This window comes from Erpetoichthys calabaricus, chromosome 2 (assembly GCF_900747795.2).
Source record: "Erpetoichthys calabaricus chromosome 2, fErpCal1.3, whole genome shotgun sequence".
Lineage (NCBI taxonomy): Eukaryota > Metazoa > Chordata > Cladistia > Polypteriformes > Polypteridae > Erpetoichthys > Erpetoichthys calabaricus.
In genome coordinates this window covers 218,553,473-218,578,743 of record NC_041395.2, presented here as the reverse complement: position 1 = coordinate 218,578,743, position 25,271 = coordinate 218,553,473, and the positions used below count along the sequence as shown (strand labels likewise).

General features: G+C 38.9%; 1 protein-coding gene across 1 annotated transcript in view; it reads right to left on the bottom strand.

Moving 5' to 3' along the window:
• Window positions 1-1,206: 1,206 nt before the first annotated feature.
• The window catches only part of synpo2la (synaptopodin 2-like a), a 65,687-nt gene continuing 41,622 nt past the window's right edge, over window positions 1,207-25,271 (bottom strand). The window contains exons 3-4 of the mRNA XM_028795165.2: window positions 23,517-24,352; window positions 1,207-3,646 (exon numbers count right to left, since the gene is read on the bottom strand). Coding sequence (XP_028650998.1) covers window positions 1,368-3,646; window positions 23,517-24,352 — 3,115 coding nt within the window. The 3' untranslated portion in view covers window positions 1,207-1,367. The remainder of the gene's footprint in view (window positions 3,647-23,516; window positions 24,353-25,271) is intronic.

Sequence of the window (25,271 nt, the reverse complement as noted above, 5' to 3'; positions counted from 1 at the left end):
TAATTCCACACTCATCTGAAAACTACGTCACATTCCAGATCCTTATCATCATTTTATATATACAGCCAAACAGACACTGCGCCATTGTTAATAAGCTATGGGTTGTGGAAGAACAACACAAAATTGTTGATCTTCACAGACAATGGAGGCCAATAAATATAAACTTTGTAGAAGTGCTGCTTGCTACAGAACACTCTTAACTAACATTTGTCATAAACCGATTCATTATTAAAGGTAATAACTCAGGAATTATTCCAATTAGCTGGTTGTGTTCTTGTTGAGCTATCACACAACAAAGTAGGAGACTCAAACTGTTACTGACCTAAATATGGTGTAACTTTGTTAACTGTTTCCCTCAAGAAATATGTGATCAGCTGGAAACTGGCCATGTGAGCAGAGTGAGCCAAATTCCAGCCTCAGGTGAAATATGGTTTGTAAAACATTCGACAACAGGAGAGACAGTGGACCTCAATGAGTGAATGAGCTAAATGCAGACCTCAGAAAGGAGCATGTCAAATGCTGCTGCTTTGATGAAAGGAATACAGAAGCTAACTGGAATTTATTTGTAGATTTTTAAAAGGCCTTCCTTTTATTTCTCTCTTATATAAGGCCATCCCGTAGGGCTTTGTTGTCTCCTGAAGTCAAAATATCACAATAAATTCCTGCCATCCCTTTATTTCTAACAGTAAATTTCTTGAGGTTTTAATATTGCAGTGACACCTGAGATATTAGAGCTCTTCAATAAAAAGCATAAGGGCACAAGAATATATCATTCCTCTCTGAATCAGAGGACTGGGGCTTTGGTTAAGGATGGGGGGGTGGGGGTGCGTTGCACCTTATTGAACAGATGTGGTTATTTTTAGCCTAAACTCAGCAGTTTTCTTTGCAACTCAGCAATGTTAGCTGGCTTATATGAAGTACATGTTAACTATAATTGTTGTTATACGTCACCTTGTCCTAATTTAGTCCAGCTGTCAGATCAGTAGCCCCATTATCTCAGAATTTGTAGCTTTTCAGTCCTTCATGTCCGGATAACTATTGCTTTCTCATGGTACAGTATTATATCCAGTATGATCAACACATTTTTGACCAATTTTTATCTTCCTGAAGTATGGATGCTTCTCATTACTGGATAGGTTTTTGTTTTTGTTATTGTAGTTTTTAAAATTTTCTAATCTTTTACATTTTTCTTTCCATCCTTTATTCAACCTGCGATTCCTTCTCTGACACTTTACAGAAAAGGCTCCAGTTTTCATTGTCATCTGTTTTTCTTGAACTGTGTCACTTAACCTACTGCCAGTTTTAGTTCATTGAAATTGGAACATCCTTACTGGTTCACTGGGCCTGGCTTCTGCTTTGTGCACTAATTAGAGATGCCTAGAGCCTGGCCTCCACACGTTAGGTTGAATCCCAACTTTACCAGCATGAAAACGAGGTCTTGGAGCCAGGGATCCACCAGAAGAAGATGAAGCTGACCTTGTCACTGGAGGTGGAATTGGGGTCACAACATGGACAGAGGCATAAGGAGGATCCTCCGCTGAGGGCACTATTGGCTTTGTCTTAGCTGAAACTGGGTTTGCAGCAGGAGTTGGCGAATGAAAAACAGGGAGGGGTTGCGGACTTACTGGTGGTGGAGATGAAGGACAGATTTCTGAATTCCAGAGAGGCTCACCTAGTGTGGTTGCAGAGCGTGGGGCAATGACAGTTGGTGAAAGTGTAGTGGGAGCTGACATGGGTGTAGGAGTAGAAAAGCGGCGTATTTCATAAACACGGGCAGCCTTGACTGGAACTTGTCTTGGTGCCTGTAACGTAGTGCCCTGGACTTGCCTAGACTGGTGCTGAGATTCACGTGAAGGAGAGCTGCCACCACCATAACTAAACATGGCTGGGTTGAGCTGGTAGGGCTGTCGTCTCATAAAATCAATTACCTTGATTCCATCTTTCTGGCCTGCTGGTCTCCTACCACCCCAAGTGGCAGACTTGCTGGCAATTCCTGCTTTGCTACCACGTTGAGCTACTGGGGGACAGGACGGGGAAAGCAGAGGGTTGTAACCTATTGGAGGAGGGGCACGGATATTTGGTGAGTATTTCCAGCTTGCAGGGAGTGAGGGAGTAGGAGAAGGAGTACGAGGTCTTCCAAGCATGCCTAGTTGTGGCTGTGGAACACCGGCCACGACAAATCGATCCATTCGACTCTGCCGTCTGGCAAACAGTTCTGCTCCTTTACCTCCTAACTGTGGGTTCTCTGGGAGGTGTGTGTGGGGTTTTGGAGCAACAGGGGGAGGTGTTTTGTATTTTTGGGCTTGCATAAAGTTACAAGCCTCTGCTCCTAGGTTGAGGAGATCTTCTTCTGGGCCAGACTCAAAACCACCCTCTATTGCTCCTTTGGGTTTCTCATCCAGGTTCTGCACTAGTGAAAGGAGTTCTGGGTTTGGCGAGTTAACTTTCTTTTCTTCTGAAGGTTTAAACATCATTTTCTTTGTGCTCCGACGCCGAGCTTCCTGTAGGATCCCTGTCCGGGATGCTGGAACAGAGATTCTCTGCTCCCGTGAAGAAAGAGCCTCAGAGGATTGAGACTGAGAGTATACTTTGGAGGTGCTAGAAATTGAACCAGGGCTACTGGGTGTTACAGCTTGCCCTCTTTTAGGACTTCCAGGAAGGTGTGAACTGAAAGTGGGAGTGGTCACTGGGGGAGGAGAGAAGGGAGGAGCTGGAGTCTGTATGGGAGCAGCAGGGTGGTTAGGTGGGGTCTGAAATACTGAAGCCTGTCTGGGGGGTATATAAAGAGAAGATGTGGTAATTGTGGGCTTGTTTTCTCCTGGTGGTGGTGAGAATGGTGGTGGCACTGGCTTTGGAGAATCACTGTACAGGTGGTGAGTAGGTGTTTTCCTACCAAAATTTGGCTGAAAGACCACGGGGGCAGTGCTAGCCCGTGTACTTACAAACCCAGGAGTAAAAGGTCGAGCAGTTCTGTTTAGGACTGAGCTTTGTGTAATGTTTGATCTGGGTGGAGTTGTCTGTTCTAGTGGTGGCTCTGGTGTAGGAAGTTGACTTGACGTCAGAGATACTGGGAGACAAGATGTAGGCACCTGACTCAGACTATCAAAAGAAGGAGCCTGTGAAGGGAGTTGTGATGCAGCAATCTGATCAACTGCATCCTTGCTAGGTGGGGTTATGGCTGGTCCTGCTTGATGAGCCATAGGTGTTGTGTGCTCCACAACTCGCTTCCGTTGTTGTTCAAACAGCTGGACCCCCTTACCGGATGTGTCTAACAATCCCTGACTCGCTGCAGAATCAGGGGTGTTAGCCTCCTGGAGTTGGCTGGTCGGCGTTTTCCGTTCAAGGATATCCAGATAGTCACTGTCCCAAGCCGAATCAGAAACAGCAGCAAATCCGTCCTCATCAAACTCAGACTCACTAGTTGGGAAAACTCCGTCCTCCTCCTCTTCTTCCTCTTCTCCTCCCTCTTCAACACTTCCGTAGCTGATAAGGGTATACTTCTTAGCACGCTGCCGCCTCTTTTTAAACATCAACACCCCTTTTGAATGGGGGTTTGGAGCATCTGTCAGCAAGGAGGCAATAGTCCGGCACTTGGTACGAGCTTCCTTCACCTGCTTCTCCTGCACACTTTCACTGCGGTGAAGTTCTGGGAAAATAAAATAATACAACATTTAGTTATGAAACAAAGCACAATAAGCAATTAGTCTGCACAAGATAGAAAATTTACTAAAATTGGGCCATAAGGATTCACCAGGGAATACATAACGTGACTCAAGTCTATTACCATTCACAAACCAATGAATAGGTGACTGAGCAATGGAATAGACATCATATAGAATCAAAATATTTAAAAACCTGGCTCACACAGTATAGTATTTGGGGGTATATAAAAATGGGGGATTAAAAGGCATGCAAGAGCAAAGGAGTGAACTTTCAGGACATTGTTAGTAAAAAGGACAAAGAAGCTTCGAATAGGGTGGCATCAGATTATGACTTTGTTAGGTTGCTTTGGATAAAGGAATTCGCTAAATAAAAAGTAATAATGCATCCATACAGTTTTTAAAACCATTTCATCCACAACCACATCAGGCACAAAGGAGGTACCAACCCTGGAAGGAATACCAGTCCAACACAGGGCACAGTCCCATATTCACACATATGGGTCATGAGTCCACACATAATATAACATTGGGATAGATAGATAGATAGATAGATAGATAGATAGATAGATAGATAGATAGATAGATAGATAGATAGATAGATAGATAGATAGATAGATACTCCAGCTATATGAGATGAGGTTGGACTCTAATTGTCTGTAAAGATCTTGCATGCTTTCCCTTTGCCTTTGTAGATTTTTCTCTTGCATCCCACTAATTGGAGATTCTGAATTGGTCCAGTGTAAGGTGAGTGTGGGTATGTTTGCCAATGTATCTTGTAATGAATGGGCAGAGTTCGTTCCTGCTTTGTGTGCAATGCTAAAACCCTGAACTTGGGGTCAAAAAATGTTTGGTGGTAGCTCATAATTGTCGTAAAGGATTAGTGTTTATTTTCTTTGCCAAGAACCTTTGTTCATATAACTTCTTCAGTTAAAGCTTTTGGCCTCATAGCAGATGGGGGAAAGTTACGTAACTATGATCTGATACCAGATTTGGACCAGCTTTGTCACTTCACAAATTAACTTTTCAGATTTAGACAGTTTTTGTTTTGTATAGGGCTGCATGGTGAACTGGCTAAATACTAGTGAATATTAACTTTATGCATGAACATAATGTCTACAGGGCTTTGATTTTCTGCAGGTTGTGCAAATCATACAGAAACTGATGTTACCTCTCCCAACCTTCAGCATTTCCTGCATATTCATCACTTCCTCCTTTGTTGTGTCTAACTTCCTCTAGTTAATAATAATTTTGCATTTAGTGATTTCTTTAGTAATCTGAACCATCAGTCCATCTTCCTAACCCACTTATCCAGGGCAGAGTCACAGGGAAGCTCGAGTCTATCCTAGCAAGCAGTGGGCACAAGGCAAGCACAATCCCAGGACAGGGCAGTCCATCTCACACCCACAACTGAACACACACTAGGACATACAGCATCTACATGGGCTGTCTGTGGGTGCTCTGGTTTCCTCCCACTAACAGTGTTTGTTCTTAGATCAAATTTCAGATGCTGCTATTTCAAGAAAGTTGTACTATAATCTGATCTGCTTCCTCAGTGAACAAGCTGAATGGTTTCATGTAAGCGTTAGTTTATATCACAGCATGCCTTGAAAACTTTGTAATTATTCCAGTCACACATGCTGTGTAGCATTATTGAAGAGAAATTTTAATGTTTCTTTTTATCTTCATGTAAAAAAACAAAACATTTTTAATTAATTTTATTTTATGGACACCTTATATTAATAATATTAGGGGGCTTAAAAACATTTCAAGAACAGAATTACTCTGTGTCTACAATTCAGTAACAGTTTAGGTTTAGGTTTAGGTTTCTTTATTTAGTCATGTTTACACAGGAAAACATGAAATTTGCCTTTATTGCTCCAAAATGTTTTTTTTAAGAGCTGGGTTAAACCCACATCTAATCAAGCATTGCACATGGATGCAATGGTGCACAGTGCGGATCACAATGTAGATGGAGTCTCAGAATGTTCCTTCCAAAGTCTTAAAGTTCAAATTTTCACAACCCTGTAGGAAAACTGGAAGCTACATAATGCCTCTGGCTTATAGTTTTCAGTGTCATCTTTTTTATACATGGCTGTTTTGTGTTTCACGTGAGCACATTTGTCATTGAATAGTCTCTCTGAAGCCATAATATACAGTATACGCCTGGAGTCAACTACGAGTAAATTTTTCTTAAAACTGGGTGAAAACGGCTCACTGAGTGTCGCATGTCTAAACCAACCCAATGCCTTGTAAAGTAGGGGCAGTGAATTGGAACTGTAAAGATCAGAGGTGCCCTCATTAAAGTGGTCTGACAGAGAGCAAGTTTCTTATTATAATAAACTGCCTACAGTCGAAAAGTCTCCTTAATAAAGGCAAATGAAGGTGTGTCACGTGTGCAAAGAGCACATTGCATATGTTAAATATAAACATAACATGTTTTAAAAATAAACAGCCTGATGCAAGGGAAACACTTTCTGTAGCATTAAATTATGCATTGGCATTTGACAGCATCAATGGACAAATAGTAAACATGAGTGATATACTGTTGGAGGTGCTGTGTGTGCTCTCTGTTGTTCAGTATTATAATAATAGTGTAGAAGTCAATGTAAACTTGAAAGAATTGGCAGCTACTTTATATCCCTGAAATTAAGAACTGCAAGATATGCATTTGAAATAAGTGGTGTGTCACATTCCTTCAAAAGGACTGCTGTTAAGAGAGCTGATAACAAAGAACCACAGGAGATGCAGATTTCAGAACTCAAAACACCAGAATCAACAAATCTTCCTAACAACACCAGTAGATGCACAGATGAGGCTGCATAACATCCACCTTCTGACTGCACATCTAAATGATTAACTAAAGAAATTTAACATTACCGTCTAACTGGAAATGCAAACATGCCATGACACAATAGACGCAGTGTTTTAACAGGTTGCATATCCATAGATCACAATGCTTCTCTAAACTCTATTTACTGTTGTTATGACATATAGTGATGCAATAGTTAAAATGACAGAAAGATTTTGAAGCAGACTGAGACACTTCTTAAACCTGTGGAGCCCAGTAGCTGCGGTGGTCTACATATATGGGTGTGTGTGTGTGTCTTGTCTCCACTGTCCCAATGCTCACTACAATGTGCAATTAATTATTAATCTTCAGTTACCTTGTGCTGCTGAACTCCTGGATGGATAACAGCAATTTTTGCTTTTTTATTTTCTCTCAGTGTTGTCTTTATTCAGTTTCTTTTGCTCTCTTCCTGAAGCATCATTTTAAAACACACAGACAGGAGAAATTGGGGGCAGATGTTTTAGGAAGAAGCCCTGTGGGTGTAGTCTTTGCAGAATAGGATTTCCTCGCTATTTACTTTTTAACAAGTTGTCCCCAGATGTGAATTCTCGTTTCAGAATCACGTCAGGCACGGTAAGATTATCAATTGAATATAACTTTTAAAGAAGGGTTTGTTAATTTTATATATATATACTAGGGGGCTTTGCTCGCCAACCCCCGTGTTTGGTTTTCTGGATACACACTTTTAAGATTTTTTTTTCTTTGAATTGTTGCTATTTCATTAGTTTCACTGTTATTTCAGAACTTCTGTAAAAACAATATTTGTAATCTTGCGAGTCCCAATATGCTGAATCTTTTTAATGAGGTCAGGATAGGTTTCTCTGTTTGGAATTTCAGCACAGACAAAAACGATCTACATCATCAGCAGTTAATAATTTTTTTTTACAAAGTAAAAAAGTAAGTAGAGTTCTGCATTGGACTCCTGTCTGTAAAGTTGTGCTATTTTCCTCTCACAGTTTCAAAAGTACATGGGGTTACCAAGGTGATACCCCAACTTTTGTCTAGTTTTTTTGTACAAGGGCTAGACAGAACGTTTTTGACTCCTGGGGTAAATGTAGCTTTTTAAATAAGCAGACAGATAAATATATATACACTAACAAAGTAACCAATAAATGCATGTGTGGTTAACTCCGTTTTTGAAATTCTCAAGAGTCTTTATTTGTCACATGCATAGTTATACAGGACAACATGCAGTGAAATGCCTCCTGATCCGCTTATCAAAAACTATGCAAAGTTAGAAGAATATCAATTAAATTAACAAAAAGTCATAGATTGAACATAATAAATAAGTAAAATTATGTGAATAAAGTAGAATTAAGTGTTAAGGTGCAATAGTGTAGTAATTATTGTGCAAAACCAAAGTTAGACTGGTGCATAGTTAAATGAGGCAGTTTGTTTGTTTGCGCCACTGAGATCTTTACTTTCTTTTTTTATATTTTGTAATTTTCCTACTTTCATATCCTTTAACTTTCTCCACATGTGTATAGCTCCGTTTTGGTTTTTTTTATTTTGAGCCTTTCTAATTTCCCTGGTTTCATAGTCTCTAACCTGCTCTGCATGTGTTTAGCGCCAACATTTGTGAACATCTCTATGAAGTTCTACTTTGTCATTTTACTCATTGTCTTTTAATTCTGAGCCGTACAGTACAATACATTGAACAGAATAAATCCTCAATAATACAGTATAAAAATAAAAACATAAATTCTAGAAGTACGGAGTAGAATTTCACATTAGATGATATCACATAATATGATTTGGATTTGTTTTAAGTCCTGGAGACTTTATTCATCAAACTGCCTCCCCCATTTTGCCATTCAACATCTGAAATAGCGCTAATCCGATGAAAGGACCCCTCATTCCCACGTCCCCATTTATCAGGGATGACTTTACCTTAGGCAGGCAATCTACAATTTAAAGAGATTGTTATTTTCTTGTGAATTGTTACATATGCATTATTTTCACTTTTACTTTAAAAACTTTTGTAAAAACAATACTTGTTTCTTTATTTCCTGCCTCACGCGAGGTTACATCTCTTTCTTCCCAGACGTATAATACTGCTTGTGTTGTGATGGGTGTTGCGGCTGAACGAACGCTAAGGATATGCCTTTGCATCATTTACTGTCTTTTTGCTGCTTGCTAGCTGCCTCTTCTGCCTGTCGCATGTCGTTGTTTTAAGAGCTTGTAGCACATGATGCTTGCCTGCCAAAAGCAATCCAACAACTGCAAGCTTAGAGGTATGTTGACTTGTTTTAAATGATGGCTCACTGCCTGGTCTCGCGTGACGTTGTTAAAGCAATACCTGTCTTTTATTTCTGGCCACGGGCGTGGCTGAATTCTTTCTAGCAGGATGTATAACGCTGCTCGCGTTCGGTTGGGGTAGCTGCTGTCGCAGCTTTCTCCACATGTGTATACGTAGTGCCATTTTTTTTTGAGCCTTTCTAATTTCCCTGGTTTCATAGTCTCTAACCTGCTCTGCATGTGTCAACGATTGTAAACGTCTTTATGAAGTTCCACTTTCTTTTACTCATTGTCTTTTAATTCTGAGCCGGATTGGACGTGCTTTTTTTCAATTCCACTTGTTCCGGGCTGATAATTACTTTCCTTATTTTCTGAATTTGCACCTCGATTATTCTTTTTTGCTCTTTTTTCTGTCCTACGCATTTGAGTCTCTTTTCTCCGCACCCGATTGGACGTGCTTTTTGTTCCATTTCACTTGTTCCGGGCTGATCATCACGTGCCTTATTTTCTAAATTTGCACCTAGATTATTGTTTTTCTTTTTAGCATTTTTTTCTCTCCATCGCTTTTGGGTCTCTGTTCTCCGCGCTTTCGACGTTTCATTTCTACCCTATTCATTTCTACCGTATTGACCTTATACACTTTATATGCACTGAGAGCCCTGGAGCTGTGTGTGCTGCGTGACTGCCTTTACACTACTGATTTTTTTTTTTTTTTTATATATTGCTTGTAAGTAGGGTGTGTCTTGCAAGACTCTCGTTCTATGTTCTGGTGAGACGCACCGTGGCAGGTCTCTTTCGTCTCGCAGGTCTATATGTATACCAGGGGGTTTCCCCCCTGCCTGCTTCACTTGCCAAGGGCCTGTGCTTCGGGCAAGCCAATTCGCGTCTCTGCCACTCATGTTGTGAAGAGGGGGGCTGAATGTACCCCAAGGAGATGTGGTCACTCCTCTGAAACCCCCTCTTAAACGGTGATAAAATGGGAAACAAATACAGTTTTTTTTTTCCTCCTCTTTGCTTGATCAGCTGCTGGCTTGCTGCTGCTGCCATGCCATGTGCTCTGCATCTCCTGCTGCGCTTCGAACATTTAAAGGCCTGTACAGCAGCTGTCCTACACTTTGTGTTTTTTTTTTGTGGTTAGATCTCTTGGCACAAAGTTTCCTCTCCCAGGACGTGAGTTCTTGATATTTTTTAGTTTATAATTTAAAAACGGAATAAGAATCTGAAAATCTAACAACATCACATTAAAGTTCAATAAATTCTGAAAAGAATGATACCAAACATATATATGTAGGTTTTAAAATAAGCCTGATTTAAAGTGTGACAAAAAAGTGACATAAAAACGTCACATAAAATCATTGCACTTTTAGGCTTAGGATTTTATATATATATAGAAATATCTTTATATATTATACGCTACCGTGGCTGTTCATTTGTCTGTCCAGGATTTTAAAACACCTGTAGCTCACAAACCGTTTGACCTGAAATTTGGTACACATATACTGTGCAGCGTCTACTATCCATTTCAGAGTGGTGATTGACCTCCAAGGTTATTCCTCTTTTTATTTTTATTTAATTTTATTTTATTGTAAAATCAACTCTTGGCAGTGGCGAGCAGGGTGGCCGTGTGGTGCATGCGTACAGGTGCCATACTCATCCCTACCACCTTCGCCATCACTTCCCCTGCCTCTTCATATCTTAAATCATAAATTAAATTCTTGAGGCAGATTGAAGACTTACTGTAAGTGCCAGCTTAAGTAAAAAATTAAAGCAAACATACTAAGTAATTGCAACACAAACACTGACTTAATCAGTTTTAACACGAAAAGATGCCAACGAAAGAAGAGAAGAAGTGGGCTGCTAGGGTGGAGAAACAAGGAGCTGCTCAGGAAGCAGCAAGCACATCTACTTCTGAGCAAACGAATGCTAAACGTACAGAGAAAGAGGATGAAAACTAGGAATGCTCAAGTCAAGTGTATTCACTGTATGATATCGTGCAGTGCGCAGTTACTGGTATACAGTATATGTATAAGAGAGAGAGAGATAGACCGATACTATGAAAAATAAATATGAGCTTTACTAGGATACTCATTTGTACAATATTAATTCTCCCAGCATTCCATCATATTACATAAGTTAAATTTAAATCACCTACTTATAATATGAAACTATAGATGGGAATCTCTGAACGATAATCATACATTCACAGATTTTAGTCTTTACTTTATGCAGCCTATAAGTCACGGAAGTTGTCAAGTATCTAGACAATTTATAGACCTTAATAGTGATAATGTGTATGTATCCTTTGATCAACTATGCCTTAAACATTGACTTCCTTTCACACTCATTTTTTATATACAAGTTAGAAACTTTGTCGAAAAGAATCCGGCCAACTTCCAAACTGAATATACTATATCTTAGCAATTAATGAGGAGCATATCAGCAGTATTTATAGGCTTTATCAAGAATTTCACAGTATGAATCCTTAAATAATCCTAGCAATGATGATAAAGAGCCCTCTCAATTAACACTTCAGACCAAAGAATGAAATTCAGTCTGCACAAAGCATGAACCAGTTCATCTTGAATGTTCACATCGTACGCATCTTTCAAGATTAAAACAATCTAAAAACTTCCAATGACAGAATCTTAACTTCAAAAGATGTCATCGAGCACTGGCCTCAGTAGGCCATATGTTTTGGGATTATAACTACACTTCTGACCATTTTGCAGAAAAATTTTGCATATTTGTAAGATATCGTTAGATAACAATTATTTCTAAGCCTTTAATGCTAATGATATGCCACACTACACTAAATTACTTACCCCCTTTTACATATCTTGAGGATTTAGAAGAATCTTATCCCACTGTCAGTAACTCAGCAGGAAAGTGGCATATTATCTAAAACTTAAAAAAATCTAATTCTCCATGCAGGACAAATGCAAATGAAAACATGCAAATCTCATATAGACAGATACCAGACTGACATTTGAACCCAGCATCTAACCAATGCCACCCCTCAAAACAACCTAAACTATCATATAAACAATATATGCCCAAAAAGTAGCCAGCAAATCATGGAGTACACACGGACATGACCTACATGACACAACAGTCTGTTGTGATAACCATTCCTTTGACTTCATTCCATGCGATTGGTCATGTTGGTAAAATCCTCTAAGATACAGATGGAAAGCTTTCTGGGTTTTGGTGCATTTATTCGCACCAGTAGTAAGTGACTTTTATCCCCCTTTACTGAGCAAGGAGTACTGTCAAGAAGATGTTCTTCCATGCATCTCACAGGTATCATTTTGAAGGTACCTATGCTAACATACAGCACCACAATAAAAATATGCTGATGCAGTTAATATGCCATGTCTTCTCTCTAGCTCACATACATGTAACAGAACTAACATAATCATATTCTAAGATAACTTTATAGGGCACATTTGAACTTTAGCTAAACAGCTTTACAAGCCCTCAAAACAGTGCTGCCTTTCATGTCCCCATCCCCGGCTATCGACTTCGAGACACACAAATAAAACAGACACTATAGCATGCACATTCAGTCACCAGCACAAATGCAGAGCAGCTGCACTGAGCCCATCTGGCGTCTCCTAACTCACAGAGGCAGGTGCCGATTTAAACACAGCAATCTAAAGCATCAGCTCCGCATGGGGATTCCAGGGCACTGAATGGGAAGGACAGCACGCCTGCAGAAAGAGATCTGCTAACTCGACTGTCGTTTCTATGTATTTGTCAGTTTGCAGATAAAAAATGAGAAGCTGGTTACCTGCATAGATGGGGTCTCCGACATATGCACCCTGGTCAGGGTGCACTTTACTCTGCATACTGTAGACCCTTGGACTGTACTATAAATCTCACTTTAGTTTGGGGTTGGAGATCAACCAGTTGGCTGGAGGTAAGCCCACCATGCTAATAAAATAGCCACTCTGACAGCCGTGAGACCACCTTTTAAGCTCTTTTGTCTAACTGCAGAGATCCAGATCTCCCAAAATATACTATGTCGTTTTGAGCTATTTTTATCAGGGCTTTCAGCAAACTGGGCTGATGCGCCTGAGTGATGGACATTGTCCACCTGTCTTTTTTTGACCTCTCACGGACATTCAATAACTCCCGCTGTTGTGCCTTCCAATTCCCACTGCCCATGTTTGTGAGCAGCACACTACACTTTTACATGGTCTGTGTCCTTCTCTATTTCACTTGCTCGGAATTCACTTGCTGATGTCTTGAAAAAATAAAATCACATGTGTGCAAGTGAACACCTGTATCCAACTATAATTACATGTAATTCAAGTTAATTTTTATATTTTATTATCTTCTAAGGAATGGAATGGTGGTACAGTGCTCCCTCACAGTAGATGTGTTGTTTGGTTCCTGCTGAGGTATCTACCACCCAAAATTGGGTAAGAGAGTACATGGAATGAATAAAGTATCTCCTTAGGTTGTCTTTCATGTTTATTTTCTAGTAATTGGCTGACTTTACGAGTGCTGTTCCACAATGGTCAGTACTAGGGCTACAGATGCTTTATATATATATATATATATATATATATATATATATATATATATATATATATATATATATATATATATATATATATATATATATATATACTGTATATATATATGATATGGATAGAAATATAAATAACAAGTTGGTAAAGTTTGCAGATGACACCAAGCTAGGTGGATCAGTATATATTCTCAAATCCATTAAATCATTATAGAGAGACTTGGACAGCATACAGGCTTGGGTAGATTTGTGGAGGATGAAATTTAATGTCAGTAAATACACATAGGAACTAAAATTGTTAGGTTTCAATACACAATGGGAGGTCTGAAAATCAAGAGTACACCTTATGAGAAGGATTTAGGAGTTCTAGTGGACTCTATGCTATCTACATTCAGAAGCCATTAAGAAGGCTAACAGAATATCAGGTTATATAGCACGATGTGTAGAGTACAAGACCAAGGAGGTTATGCTCAAACTTTATAACTCACTAGTGAGGCCTCATCTGGACTACTATGTGCAGTTTTGGTCACCAGGCAAGAAAAGGACATAGCAGCACTAGAAAATGTCCAGAGAAGAGTGTCTAGGCTCATTCCAGGGCAACAGGGGATAAATTATGAGGAAAGATTAAAAGAGCTGAGACTTTTCAGTTTAAGCAAAAGAAGTTTAAGAGGTGACATGATTGAAGTGTTTAAAATTATGAAGGGAATTAGTACAGAAGATAGAGACTGTTATTTTAAAATGAATTCATCAAGAACATGGGGACACAGTTAGAATGGTACATTTTGCACGTATATTAGGATGTTTTTCATTACACAGAGAACCTCAGACACATGGAATAAGTTACCAAGTAGTGTGGTAGACAGTAGGACTTTAGTGACTTTCAAAACAAGACTTGATATTATTGTAGAAGAATTAAGTAGATAAGACTGGTGAGCTTTGTTGGGCTGAATGGCCTTTTCTTGTCTACATTGTTCTAATGTTCTACTGTTTTGCCTTTTCAGAATGATATTCAACAGGTTTGTGCTTGGAGCTCATTGCATGGCGAGCCTCCTCTCACAGCTAAAAATTAGGAATAGATTACTATGTCAACTTAAGACCACTGCCTTGTGTTTTTTAGTTTGCGTCCTTTTCTATGTTTCTCGGTTTCTTGTAATTGTTACTGCTGACGTCTCTTCGTGGCTTTCTTCCACAAATCCCATGTGTATGTCTCATGTCTGCTCACTTAAACCCTCTTCATATTTCTTTGCCTTTTGCTGCCTGTTCTGTTATTTCCTTTCCTCCATCATATAGTTACTGTCTTATCTCCACCAATCTATTTTTCCTTGTTTCCCATACCTGTGATTTCCATAACTGTGACTTTAATGACTGTATTCCTCATGTATCAACCCTGGTATATCACATTCTGTTATGTTCTGCTTCTCTTCAGAATGGATGAATAGTAACTTTCTCAAATTAAATAAAGAAAAAACCGAAATCTTAGTGATTGGCAATAATGGATACAGTGAGGCTATTAGAAATAAACTGGATGCATTAGGATTAAAAGTCAAATCGGAGGTAAAAAGCTTAGGGGTAACCGTTGATTGTAATCTGAATTTTAAATCGCATATTAATAAAATCACTAGGACAGCATTTTTTCACCTAAGGAACATAGCAAAAGTTAGACCTCTTATATCATCGAAAGATGCAGAGAAATTAGTTCATGCGTTTGTCTTTAGTCGACTAGATTACTGTAATGCACTCCTCTCAGGACTACCCAAAAAAGACATCAATCGTTTGCAGTTAGTGCAGAATGCAGCTGCTAGAATCCTTACCAGGAAAAGAAAATCCGAACACATTTCTCCAGTTTTGATGTCACTACACTGGTTACCTGTGTCATTCAGAATTGACTTTAAAATTCTGCTTATGGTTTTTAAAGCTTTAAATAATCTCGCCCCGTCTTATATATTGGAATGTCTGACACCTTATATTCCAAATCGCAACCTCAGATCCTCAACTGAGTGTCTCCTTAGAATTCCAAGAGCAAAACTTAAAAGAAGTGGTGAGGCGGCCTTCTGCTGTTATGCACCTAAAATCTGGAATAGCCTGCCAGTAGGAATTCGCCAGGCTAATACAGTGGAGCACTTTAAAAAACTACTGAAAACACATTACTTTAACATGGCCTTCTCATAACTTCACTGTAATTTAATCCTGACACTCTGTATATCCAATTCATTATAATAACCATTCAAAATCTGTACTAACCCCTACTCTCTCTTCTGTTTCCTTTTCCGGTGTCCTATTGGTGGTGGCTTGTGCCACCACCATCTACCCAAAGCACCATGATGTTCCAACAATGATGGATGGATTAAAAGCCAGAAGTCTGTATAACCATCAGCATCAAGTGACTCCGTGAGAACCCTAACTACAAAGAGGACTATTTCATTTATGTTAGGTAGAATGCCCAAAGGGGACTGGGCGGTCTCGTGGCCTGGAACCCCTACAGATTTTATTTTTTTCTCCAGCCTTCTGGAGTTTTTTTTTGTTTTTTCTGTCCACTCTGGCCATCGGACCTTACTCCTTCTTATGTTAACTAAGGTTGTCTTATTTTAATTTCTTATTTGTCTTTTATTCTTCTTTTCTTCATTATGTAAAGCACTTTGAGCTACTTTTTGTATGAAAATGTGCTATATAAATAAATGTTGTTGTTGTTGTCTTATTTCTCCTTGTCTTTCTATAAGTATTTTTCACTCATTCTGGCATAATCATCATGGTATCTGTGTTTGACTTCCTCAGACTTCACCTTGTTTTGAGTACCTCAGACCTGTGTTATTCATTTTTTAACTTACTTAGACTTCTCAAGCTTCTTTTTGTTACTTTCTGACTTTCTTGTCTGTTCCTAGTTTTTTTTTCTTTATTCTCTTAATTGACTTTACATTGCAATGCTGCTTTCTTCACATATTTTTTTCTTCATTTCTAATTCCCAGCTTCTCTAACTTTCTGTCACTTCTCATAGCAGTAGTTTGTACTGTTCGTTTTCACTGTGCTTCTTTCTGCCTGTCCTCTTCGGTAATGCAGCTCATTTAGCTCCCTTATCTGTGCATTGTCAGGCTCAGACGGGATAACCCTCTGATGCAGAAATGGAGAATATGATCTTGTGGTCTGTCTGAGTAATACATCTAACCAAAGCTGCGCAAGTATTATAATGGAATTAATACCCGAGACAAGAAGCGGGCGATCCTGTTTGTCAGTATGTTGGCTGGTGATTAGAATTCGGCTCTGATTGCTAATAATAACTTCAGCAAAGTGACTGCAAGAGTGAGGATGAGAACCATCCTGCTGACAGCAACCAAGATATCTGATAGCAGACAGCAGCTGGAAATACCGACTTGAAGATGAAACACTTGTGTTATCTGAATGATTCACTCTGTAAAATATAGACTCTACCTCACTAGCTACTTCCTCAGTGTCTAACTATAACACACCTAAAACAGAGGCCTGTGGGACAGGCGATGTGCAGACATTTGTATTCTTTGCTTACTCTTATGAACGTATCCTCAACATGTCCCACAAAAGACAAAAGTGAGAACTTTGGTGTCTATTCAGTTGTGCTACTGTAAAGAGAAGTACAGCAAGGATTCACATAAAGTATTGACAAGAAGATTATGAATGGTGGAATTTTAAAACAGCTGCAGGGCCTTCATCTAAGGGAAAGCTAAAATGCCTTGGTGAAAGCTGGTGTTTGGAAAAGATTTTTTGATGATGTGTGTTTTATTTATCAATCCATCAATTTTTAGCAGTCATACACTATTATGGCTACTGCAGGCTATACCCGTATATACAATTGTAAGTAAATGAGATATGCAATGTTACTCCTGTTTGCTTTCTCCATATGTACCATAGGGCAGTGCAGTGAGTAATGCTGACTCCTCATGGATTTGGCATTCTGGGTTTGACGCCAGGGTCTGGATGTTGTCTGCATGGAGTTTGTACATCCTCCCTGTGTTTGCGTGGGTTTTTACCAGATTACCAAAGACATGCTGATAAACTTAACTGACAATTCCATGGGTCCATTTGTGACGGCATTTACGAGCAGGCCCTGAGACACACTGGCAAGCTGTCCAGCCACCCATGTTGCTAAATTGGATTAAACAGATATGAGAATGCTATGCATATGTAGAATAGCAGAAAGGATTGTAATGAGGTCAAAATTTCAAAGAGAAATTTCACCTTTTTCAGAGATTGACACTTTAGGTATCTCTGAACTCCATTTGATCACGTCCAAGGGAATATCTGTCTGTGTCTGTATGATAGATCAACTGATTTCAATCAAAACTGGCACTCTAAATACATTCCTTAAACCTGAGAATGGTATTGATTTTGAAGAATGACCAATATTTCCTTATTAATAAAATGTAAAAAGTTTTATAATTTGGTTTAAAGCATTTTTAATGCTTCTGACTATTTCTGTTTTTTTCTATTTCCTCTTCAAGGAAGTTTTGAAATACCAAAGTCACTTTATTTTCCAATCCAAAGTGGTTTGGAATAAAAAGAATATATATGGTGCAGTAATTGTTTGGATATTTTTTGAAATTCTCCACTATTGAGGTACATGGGTGTCCACATTAATGTCAGGCTGGTCTGGTCTCATAACACAGAGGAACTACACAAGAAATGGCAGAGCAGGCTCTTTTGTGTTATGAGACTGTGTCCCTTTAATGTGGGTAGTGACATCCTTCACATCTTCTAAAACTCTGTATTGGCCAGTGTGTGAGAGACCCACTGAATCAACAAGCCAATTTAAAGGGCCGGCTCAGTTATAGGATGTGCTCTGGACCCTATGGAGGGAGAGGAGAGAGAGAATTAAAACAAAACTGAGTGCCATTATGAATAATGCTGCACAGCCTCTCTCTGACACACTAATACTGAGGACTTTCAGCCAACAAATTATTTAGCAGAAATGTGTCAAGAAACGCTACTGGGCTCCTTTATACCAACAGCAATACGTCTGCATAATGGCTCACTGTGACTGTCACTGCAAAGTCTGACATTTTCTTTCTTTTTAGTTATTCTGGTGTATATTTAAGTGGGTTGTTATTATTTGTTATAATGTTTATTTAGTGTGCTTCTGACAAATACAGTACTATCTATCTATCTATCTATCTATCTATCTATCTATCTATCTATCTATCTATCTATCTATCTATCTATCTATCTATCTATCTATCTATCTATCTATCTATGTAAAGAGACAGTACACAATTGCAAAATTACAAATGAAAATAACAAACAACAGAATTGCATAAAATACACATACATTCACACTAATACATAACACAGATGGGGGCATACATTTGCACTGGGTTATAGCATTTCTAAATGAAAGGTGAATTGTTCGAAGTGACAAAGTCAAAATAATGAGGCAATGGTCAAAACCAAAAAGACGTAAAGTAAATAGACAAACCTATAGATGTGAGTTAAAGACTGAAATTTGGATACAGTGAAGGATTTCATAGCCAAAAGAGGACACGTAAGCAGAGCCAAATCAAGCCGACATTAAACAAAGTTAAGGAGCAGAAGAAAAATTCGTAAAGGGAATAAACTAAAAAAAAAGGATCACTAAAGGATTTTCTTAAGAGGAATATAACATCTCAAGCATTAAGGAAATCCACAATCTGGTCTTTACACAGTGACACTGCTGGCATCATGTGTCACACATTCTCGATCATCTTGCCAGGCAACTGACTGCAAAAATGGTGCCATGGAAGAACATAATTAATTTTCAACATGGTTCCTTGTCAAAACACTTTGAAATAAAAAATAGATATAATCGATGGATTCGTTCATCTAAAAAAGGCTAACATTTGCTCACTAATCATTGCACCAGAAAGGGACAGCTAAGAATTTCACGGTACTCTGAACATGTGACATATTGACCCTATGACCCTATTTTTATGAATATGAAGAAGTGTCCTGTAATTTAGATTAAAGATGAATAAATGGCCTAACTAGGAGAGGCAGAATCTTAACAGTGTGACAGGCCAAATTTAGAAACCAAGAAGAGTAAATTAAAATGTAGTAATGAGGGTACTAAACGAGAAATGAAGACTGAAGATGATTCAACAACAGACAGTCCTAATTCTTTCTCGGATTTCTTACCCCTGACTACCTGTACAAAGTCTGTATTGCAAATTTAGACTAAAGCATGTGTACTAAGACATGTATGTTGCCATTGTTTACATGAAGGATACATCACAGGCTTTGTGTGTCACATGTCTGGCAATGAGAATAGTAAAACTAAAAAATTTGGCTGTAGCCATGTAAAACAAGCACAAAATGGTGGCATCTGAAAAACAAAATGGCATGGAGGTCACCAAACATAACTCTAAAAAAAAATAACATTACTTATAAACAAAATTTCCACATGTAGAAGGTGCAGGTGCTAGCAAAATCAAATCACAGTAATAGCGAAATGGAAAAAATTATCAAATCACCAGCATTAAGCGTAGAATTGTCCACTACATAACAACCTATCCATTTCCCTGTTATCCTCTTACAGATGAGTAAACCCTGTGTACTTTTATCAAGTAAGCATTGAGGTTTTTTGTTATTTATAAATGTAAACCCTTTTTATACATAGCTATACATGTAACATATAGTCTAGAAATGTTGAGCCTTTCCTATTCAGATGTCTTTTTTGACTCACCCACGTACCAAAGAACAGCAGAGTGCAGTTACACTCAGTTTCATGAGAACACCATTAATCATTATTATCAGGAAGAGCAGAACATAACAATGAACTCATGACTAAAAATGCACACTTCCATTTTTTCTGTCTACATACTCAAACACTCTAGAAGCTTCAATGTTGAGCAACCATGATAGAGTCCCTACATTTCTTCCATCATATTATTATTTGTATGAACCCCTCAAACACAATGGACTACTGCTTTGCCAAAAAAACAAATAGTTGAAGGAAGAGATGCATTCATGGCCCACCCATTAACTGTAATAATTTTATTGAGGGATTATAAATATTGATATGTTACTGGACCAAATATACTCAATATGAGGACATTTGCAAAATACTGAAAAATTGCTTATTTTATTAAATATGAAGCAGATGTTGTATTTTTGGCATACTCTCGGATTTTAATATGTGCACTGTTCTACGAGGCTGATTTTCTTTTTCACATTAGTTTGTCTTGTGCATAAAGCTGAGTAGACTATTAAATTGTAACATCAAGTAATATGTAAAGAAGATGATAAAGATATCAAGATAATCACTTGGAGGGGAATCCATTAGTAAATTCTTTAAATTTCTAGCCCTGTACCAAGCGGTAGGCCTTGGGTGATGTTGAACTCAATAAACTTTTCTCACAGGCGAGCCTCCCAAGAGGTGTGATCAAAATCCTATGCAAATGAAAAACACCGCCATAAGCTTATGAAAAAGGAGGAGTGAGCAATCAGGCCAGGGAATGTAGAATAGACCCCGAGATTGACTGGAGGATTGTTTCCAGACATCTGAGTCCATACTGATGTGGATCACACCAGATAACTGACCAGGAGGTGGTCGTCCAGTAGTTTAAGTAGTTTATACTTCACACTCAGAATGCCTATGCGCACACATCATGGCTGTCACACGATCCCACCGTTCATTCAAGCACGTCCTCAGAAATTAACGTAACATGTGCGCAAGTTGCAGTACCAGCAAAAAATCCGGGTCGCAATGTATTCAGGTTGGAACGTGACATCAGAGTCTTTGTTTACTATGAACATTTGACAGCAAGCTGCTTTGCAGATCCTACAGGATCAATGTGTGTGCTTTGATGTTTGATGAATGGTTTAATGTGGTGAAGCAAATCATCAAACTTAAATATTTGTCTTCATCTATTTTTTCCATAGGCAATACATGTGTCGCATATTCCCCATCATAATGACATGATACATTTTAAAGGTCTCACATACCATCTTCTGTGTCATCTTTTCTTTTTTTTGCACCTTCGCAACAGAATCAGAATGTATGGAAGTGTATTTGAGCCACAGAGAAAAAAATAGGGGCATAGTGGAGAAAAAAAGGTATTTTTCATGTTTTAAGTTCAAATTTCCACTTTAATCTCATAGTTATTAAAGTAAAAGGTTGTAAACGTCATCGTAAAACCAACTCAGTCATTAATCGCTACGTGCTTCTGGGGCTTCCTCCTGTGCTGAGAGGAGCCGCAGGCTGCGATTGCTACACAGAACACATTAAATTTATGATATTCCAGCTCTCTGCACATTTAGAAACCTTAGATTTATAGTGTACTTGATATCACTTTCATGATGAAATGTGTATAAAGTATGTATTTACATTTTACAGATAAATCGTTGACTTCATTTAAATAATGGATACTGTTAATAATTGCACATGTGGGGGCGTCACGGTGGTGGAGCGGTAATGCTGTTGCCTCATAGTAGGGAGTCACATCTCTGGTGTTCCCTGCCTGGAGTTTGCATCATTTTCCTGGTAGATTTCCACATTGTGCTCTGGTTTCCTTCCAAGGACATGCAAATGTAGGGATTTGGTGATGCTAAAATAACGCCAATGTATGTGTGTGCTTGTATTCACCTTGCGAAGAGTTGATGCCCTGTCCAGAGATTGTTTCTTCCTTGTGTTCGATACTTGCTGGATTGATGGATGTTATCATTAAACATCAATCCTTTTCAGAAATATTGTGGCAATGTGTCCTGGGAATTTAATGGTTGTTTCAGGCAATTCACAACACAGCGAAGCTGAACGTTGTTTTCTCACCGTGATGATATCTCGCACTGCTACCTGGTGGAATCCTCCAGATTTACAAAAATACGCGTGCAAGTTTAAACAGTACACCGCTTGCATAGCAGTAACATCCACAGGCACACGCGTCACGTTGAGTGAAGTATAAACCCGGCCTATGTCATTGTAAAAGGCTTTAAACTGCAAGAGCCTTATGGATGCACTGCTCAATGGAGAAAGTAGTGAGTGTCTTCCGGAAACTCAAGCTGTTATCGTATATGTTAATTGTGCTTTTATTTTTATTCACAGTCCTTTATTTATGCAATGTGGGAGATGGGTCACATGACTGAGACTGTTGCATTCATTACATCTCCGGGAAGTGACAATATAAATAAGGAGGCAGTCCTGGTAATTCCTAAATTGGGTAAACAATAAATAAAAACCTTTTGTGACAGATAGCTTTTTTTACAAGTAGACCTAGCGCTAGATTCCGCTTCAGTTCAGAACTGTTTCTGACTTTGATGTTTGCTTTGCCCCTTTCTGATCTTCTGGTTTTGACCTTACCTGGCCTGGACACTGACTTTTATCTTCTAGTCTTTTGGTTCACTCACAATGATTCCTGGAGACTCTGTCTCCTAACACAAAGCACTAAACTAACTGCTCAATCTCAGTAGAGAATCCCTGGAGTAAAAAGTAAAAGATTGCTGCTTCCTAGGAAAGGAAATTTAGGAAAGGAAATGAGTGTGGGGATACCAGGGACCTCCAAGTGAAACTGTGGCCTAGTGGTTCAAATACTTGGATGAATGTAATAGCAGAAATGTTTCTTTGGGGTACTATTGAAGGCTAAAATTCTAAGTGAGTGGAGAAAGGATATGTATGAAGGTCGCTAAAAAATGCTTTGAAGTTTTGATGATTGTTTATTGTTTTTAAATTAATTATAATGGTTCTTCTTGTACTCTACTTTTATCATTATACATTTTATTTAGCAATTAAATTGAACACTTTCAGATAGTGTCTTAGAAATGAAGTTGCCTCTATAGAAAAATTGTACTTGTCTGTGTTTTCCCAGAAACAGATTAGGGATGAATGTGTCACAACTGACAAAAACATTCATGGAAGTCATCTTGGGCAGTTTTTAGGCACTGAGAGGGATCTTATATATTTTTTAAGAGTGTTTCAGAGGGATTGTCAGACTTAGCAAAGTTCGCTACACTAATAACATAGGTTAATGGCCAAACTTTGTCAGGCAGTACAAAACACAGTCGATTACAAAGCTGATCAAAACCTGAATCCAAACCCTTATTTAACATGGTCGCTGTGATGTCACGGGTCACATGGCATGTTTTCTACTAATTTAGGCTACAGCAAAGGTGATATGCTACACATGATGTCATTTTTTTCTAGTTATAACAATTATGTTGCTTTTATTAAAATATGAGATTAAGGAATCTAAAAAAATCAACCTTCCTAGACCAAGCATTAAAGAACAATCTGAAAACATACTGGCTTGCTTAGCTTTGTCCATATAGGTGGTGGTAAGTTCTTCATCCACTGGCTTGTCTACAGGACCCACCATGGGCACCAGATGCTTTCCGGCTGACAGAAGAACAGAGACATTCTTAATTCGATCTGGGGACACCAATGGAGGAATATTTGTGAGCTCTTGGAACCCGCTATCAACTTCTGTGGCACCCTGGGGGCTCTGATCATCTGTGCTTGCTGAAGAATTCTCTGTGGAGTTTTCAACACAGGAGGGTTCTTCCATGTGTGGCTGCCGCACATTAAATCTTGCTTCTGTTCTCTTGGTTTCCCATCGAGTTGTGTCAGACAAGGCTCCCACTCCCACCTCTCCTATTCCAGATATCTGGGCCTGCCCCACGATGCTCTGTTCTGAAGTCTGTAAGTTCTGTGGGTAAGGTCTGGCATCAGGGGCACTCTCATAGCCACTCATTTCAGAGGTTTCCTCAGGGGATGTTCTGCCCGAGGATTTAGCAGGAGAAGAACTTGGACTGCGGCGTTTTTGTCTGCGTTGCTTCTCATGTACAGTGTCTGCATCACTGTCTGTCTCACCATAGTAGGCCTCACTATCGGGAGGAGATGTCAGACACTCTCTTCTGGCTCTAACTTCTGTTATGGGTTCAGGACTGAACACAAGATCCTTTCTTCGGGTTGGAGACATGATGTTATTTCTACAAACATCTTTTACTGGCTTTTGTCGGGGTTGATTGTTGTTGGTAACTGGAGGAGACAGGGCACGCAGGCAGCTTTCATAACTTTTATTGACTGAAGGAGATTGTGATCTTGACAGCAGGACTATTGACTGAAACCTTGTTGGAGATCTGCAATAAAGAAGGACCTGCCAGTTAGTTCCACAAAAATGCATTCTTTGGATACTATATACATTTAATAATAATAATAATAATTCATTACATTTATATAGCGCTTTTCTCAGTACTCAAAGCGCTATACACATAGGGAGGAACTCAGAAGCAAATTTACAATGATGTTGTTCAGCTATAATTATGATAAACATAAAGCAATTCTAGAATTGACATTTTGGTGTGGAATAGGGGTTTCTATGCATCATGTATCATTATTTATGTACAGTATGTTTCTGGTAGTCTTGAAAGGTTTATTCCTTGATAAATTAATCTAAGGTTAGCAGTCAATGTAAAAGTGATCTAAAATGGATTCTCATCATTGTTTATAAAGATAAAGATAAGATAAATATAACGATAAATTCAAGAAACCCAGAGAAAAAAATTCTGAGAGCCTTCCCTGAAACTACACATGATAGCACATAGTGGCTGTGTTACACGGCATAGCCAAGTTAGACTCAGACCAAAGTAGCTACAAGAAAGCCACAGTGTCAGCAAAGCACTTGTAAAGTGAAGAGGGAGACTGGGAAGACAGAATGCTATACAACTAGTAGGGATTAGGCTGGAGCTAGTGCAGTAGTTTTTAAAATACCAGCTAGACATATATTAGTTGGACTCGTCGTTACACACTACTTTGACTCTAGCCTAGGCACCTTTATTAGGAGAGGTATATCTTGTCTTTTGAAGTTGCTGGGATGATGCAGAGTATTCAAACGTATCTGAGATGACAGACGCTGATGAAGTTTCCACCTATGTTGTGCACGTAAGACCTCCTCCTCCTCCTCCATCCAAAATGATTCGCATGTAGATAATCAGTAAACTCAAAGACTCACAGGAATGATTTTCTGACTTAAACACCCACCTCTCCCTGTCATTCATA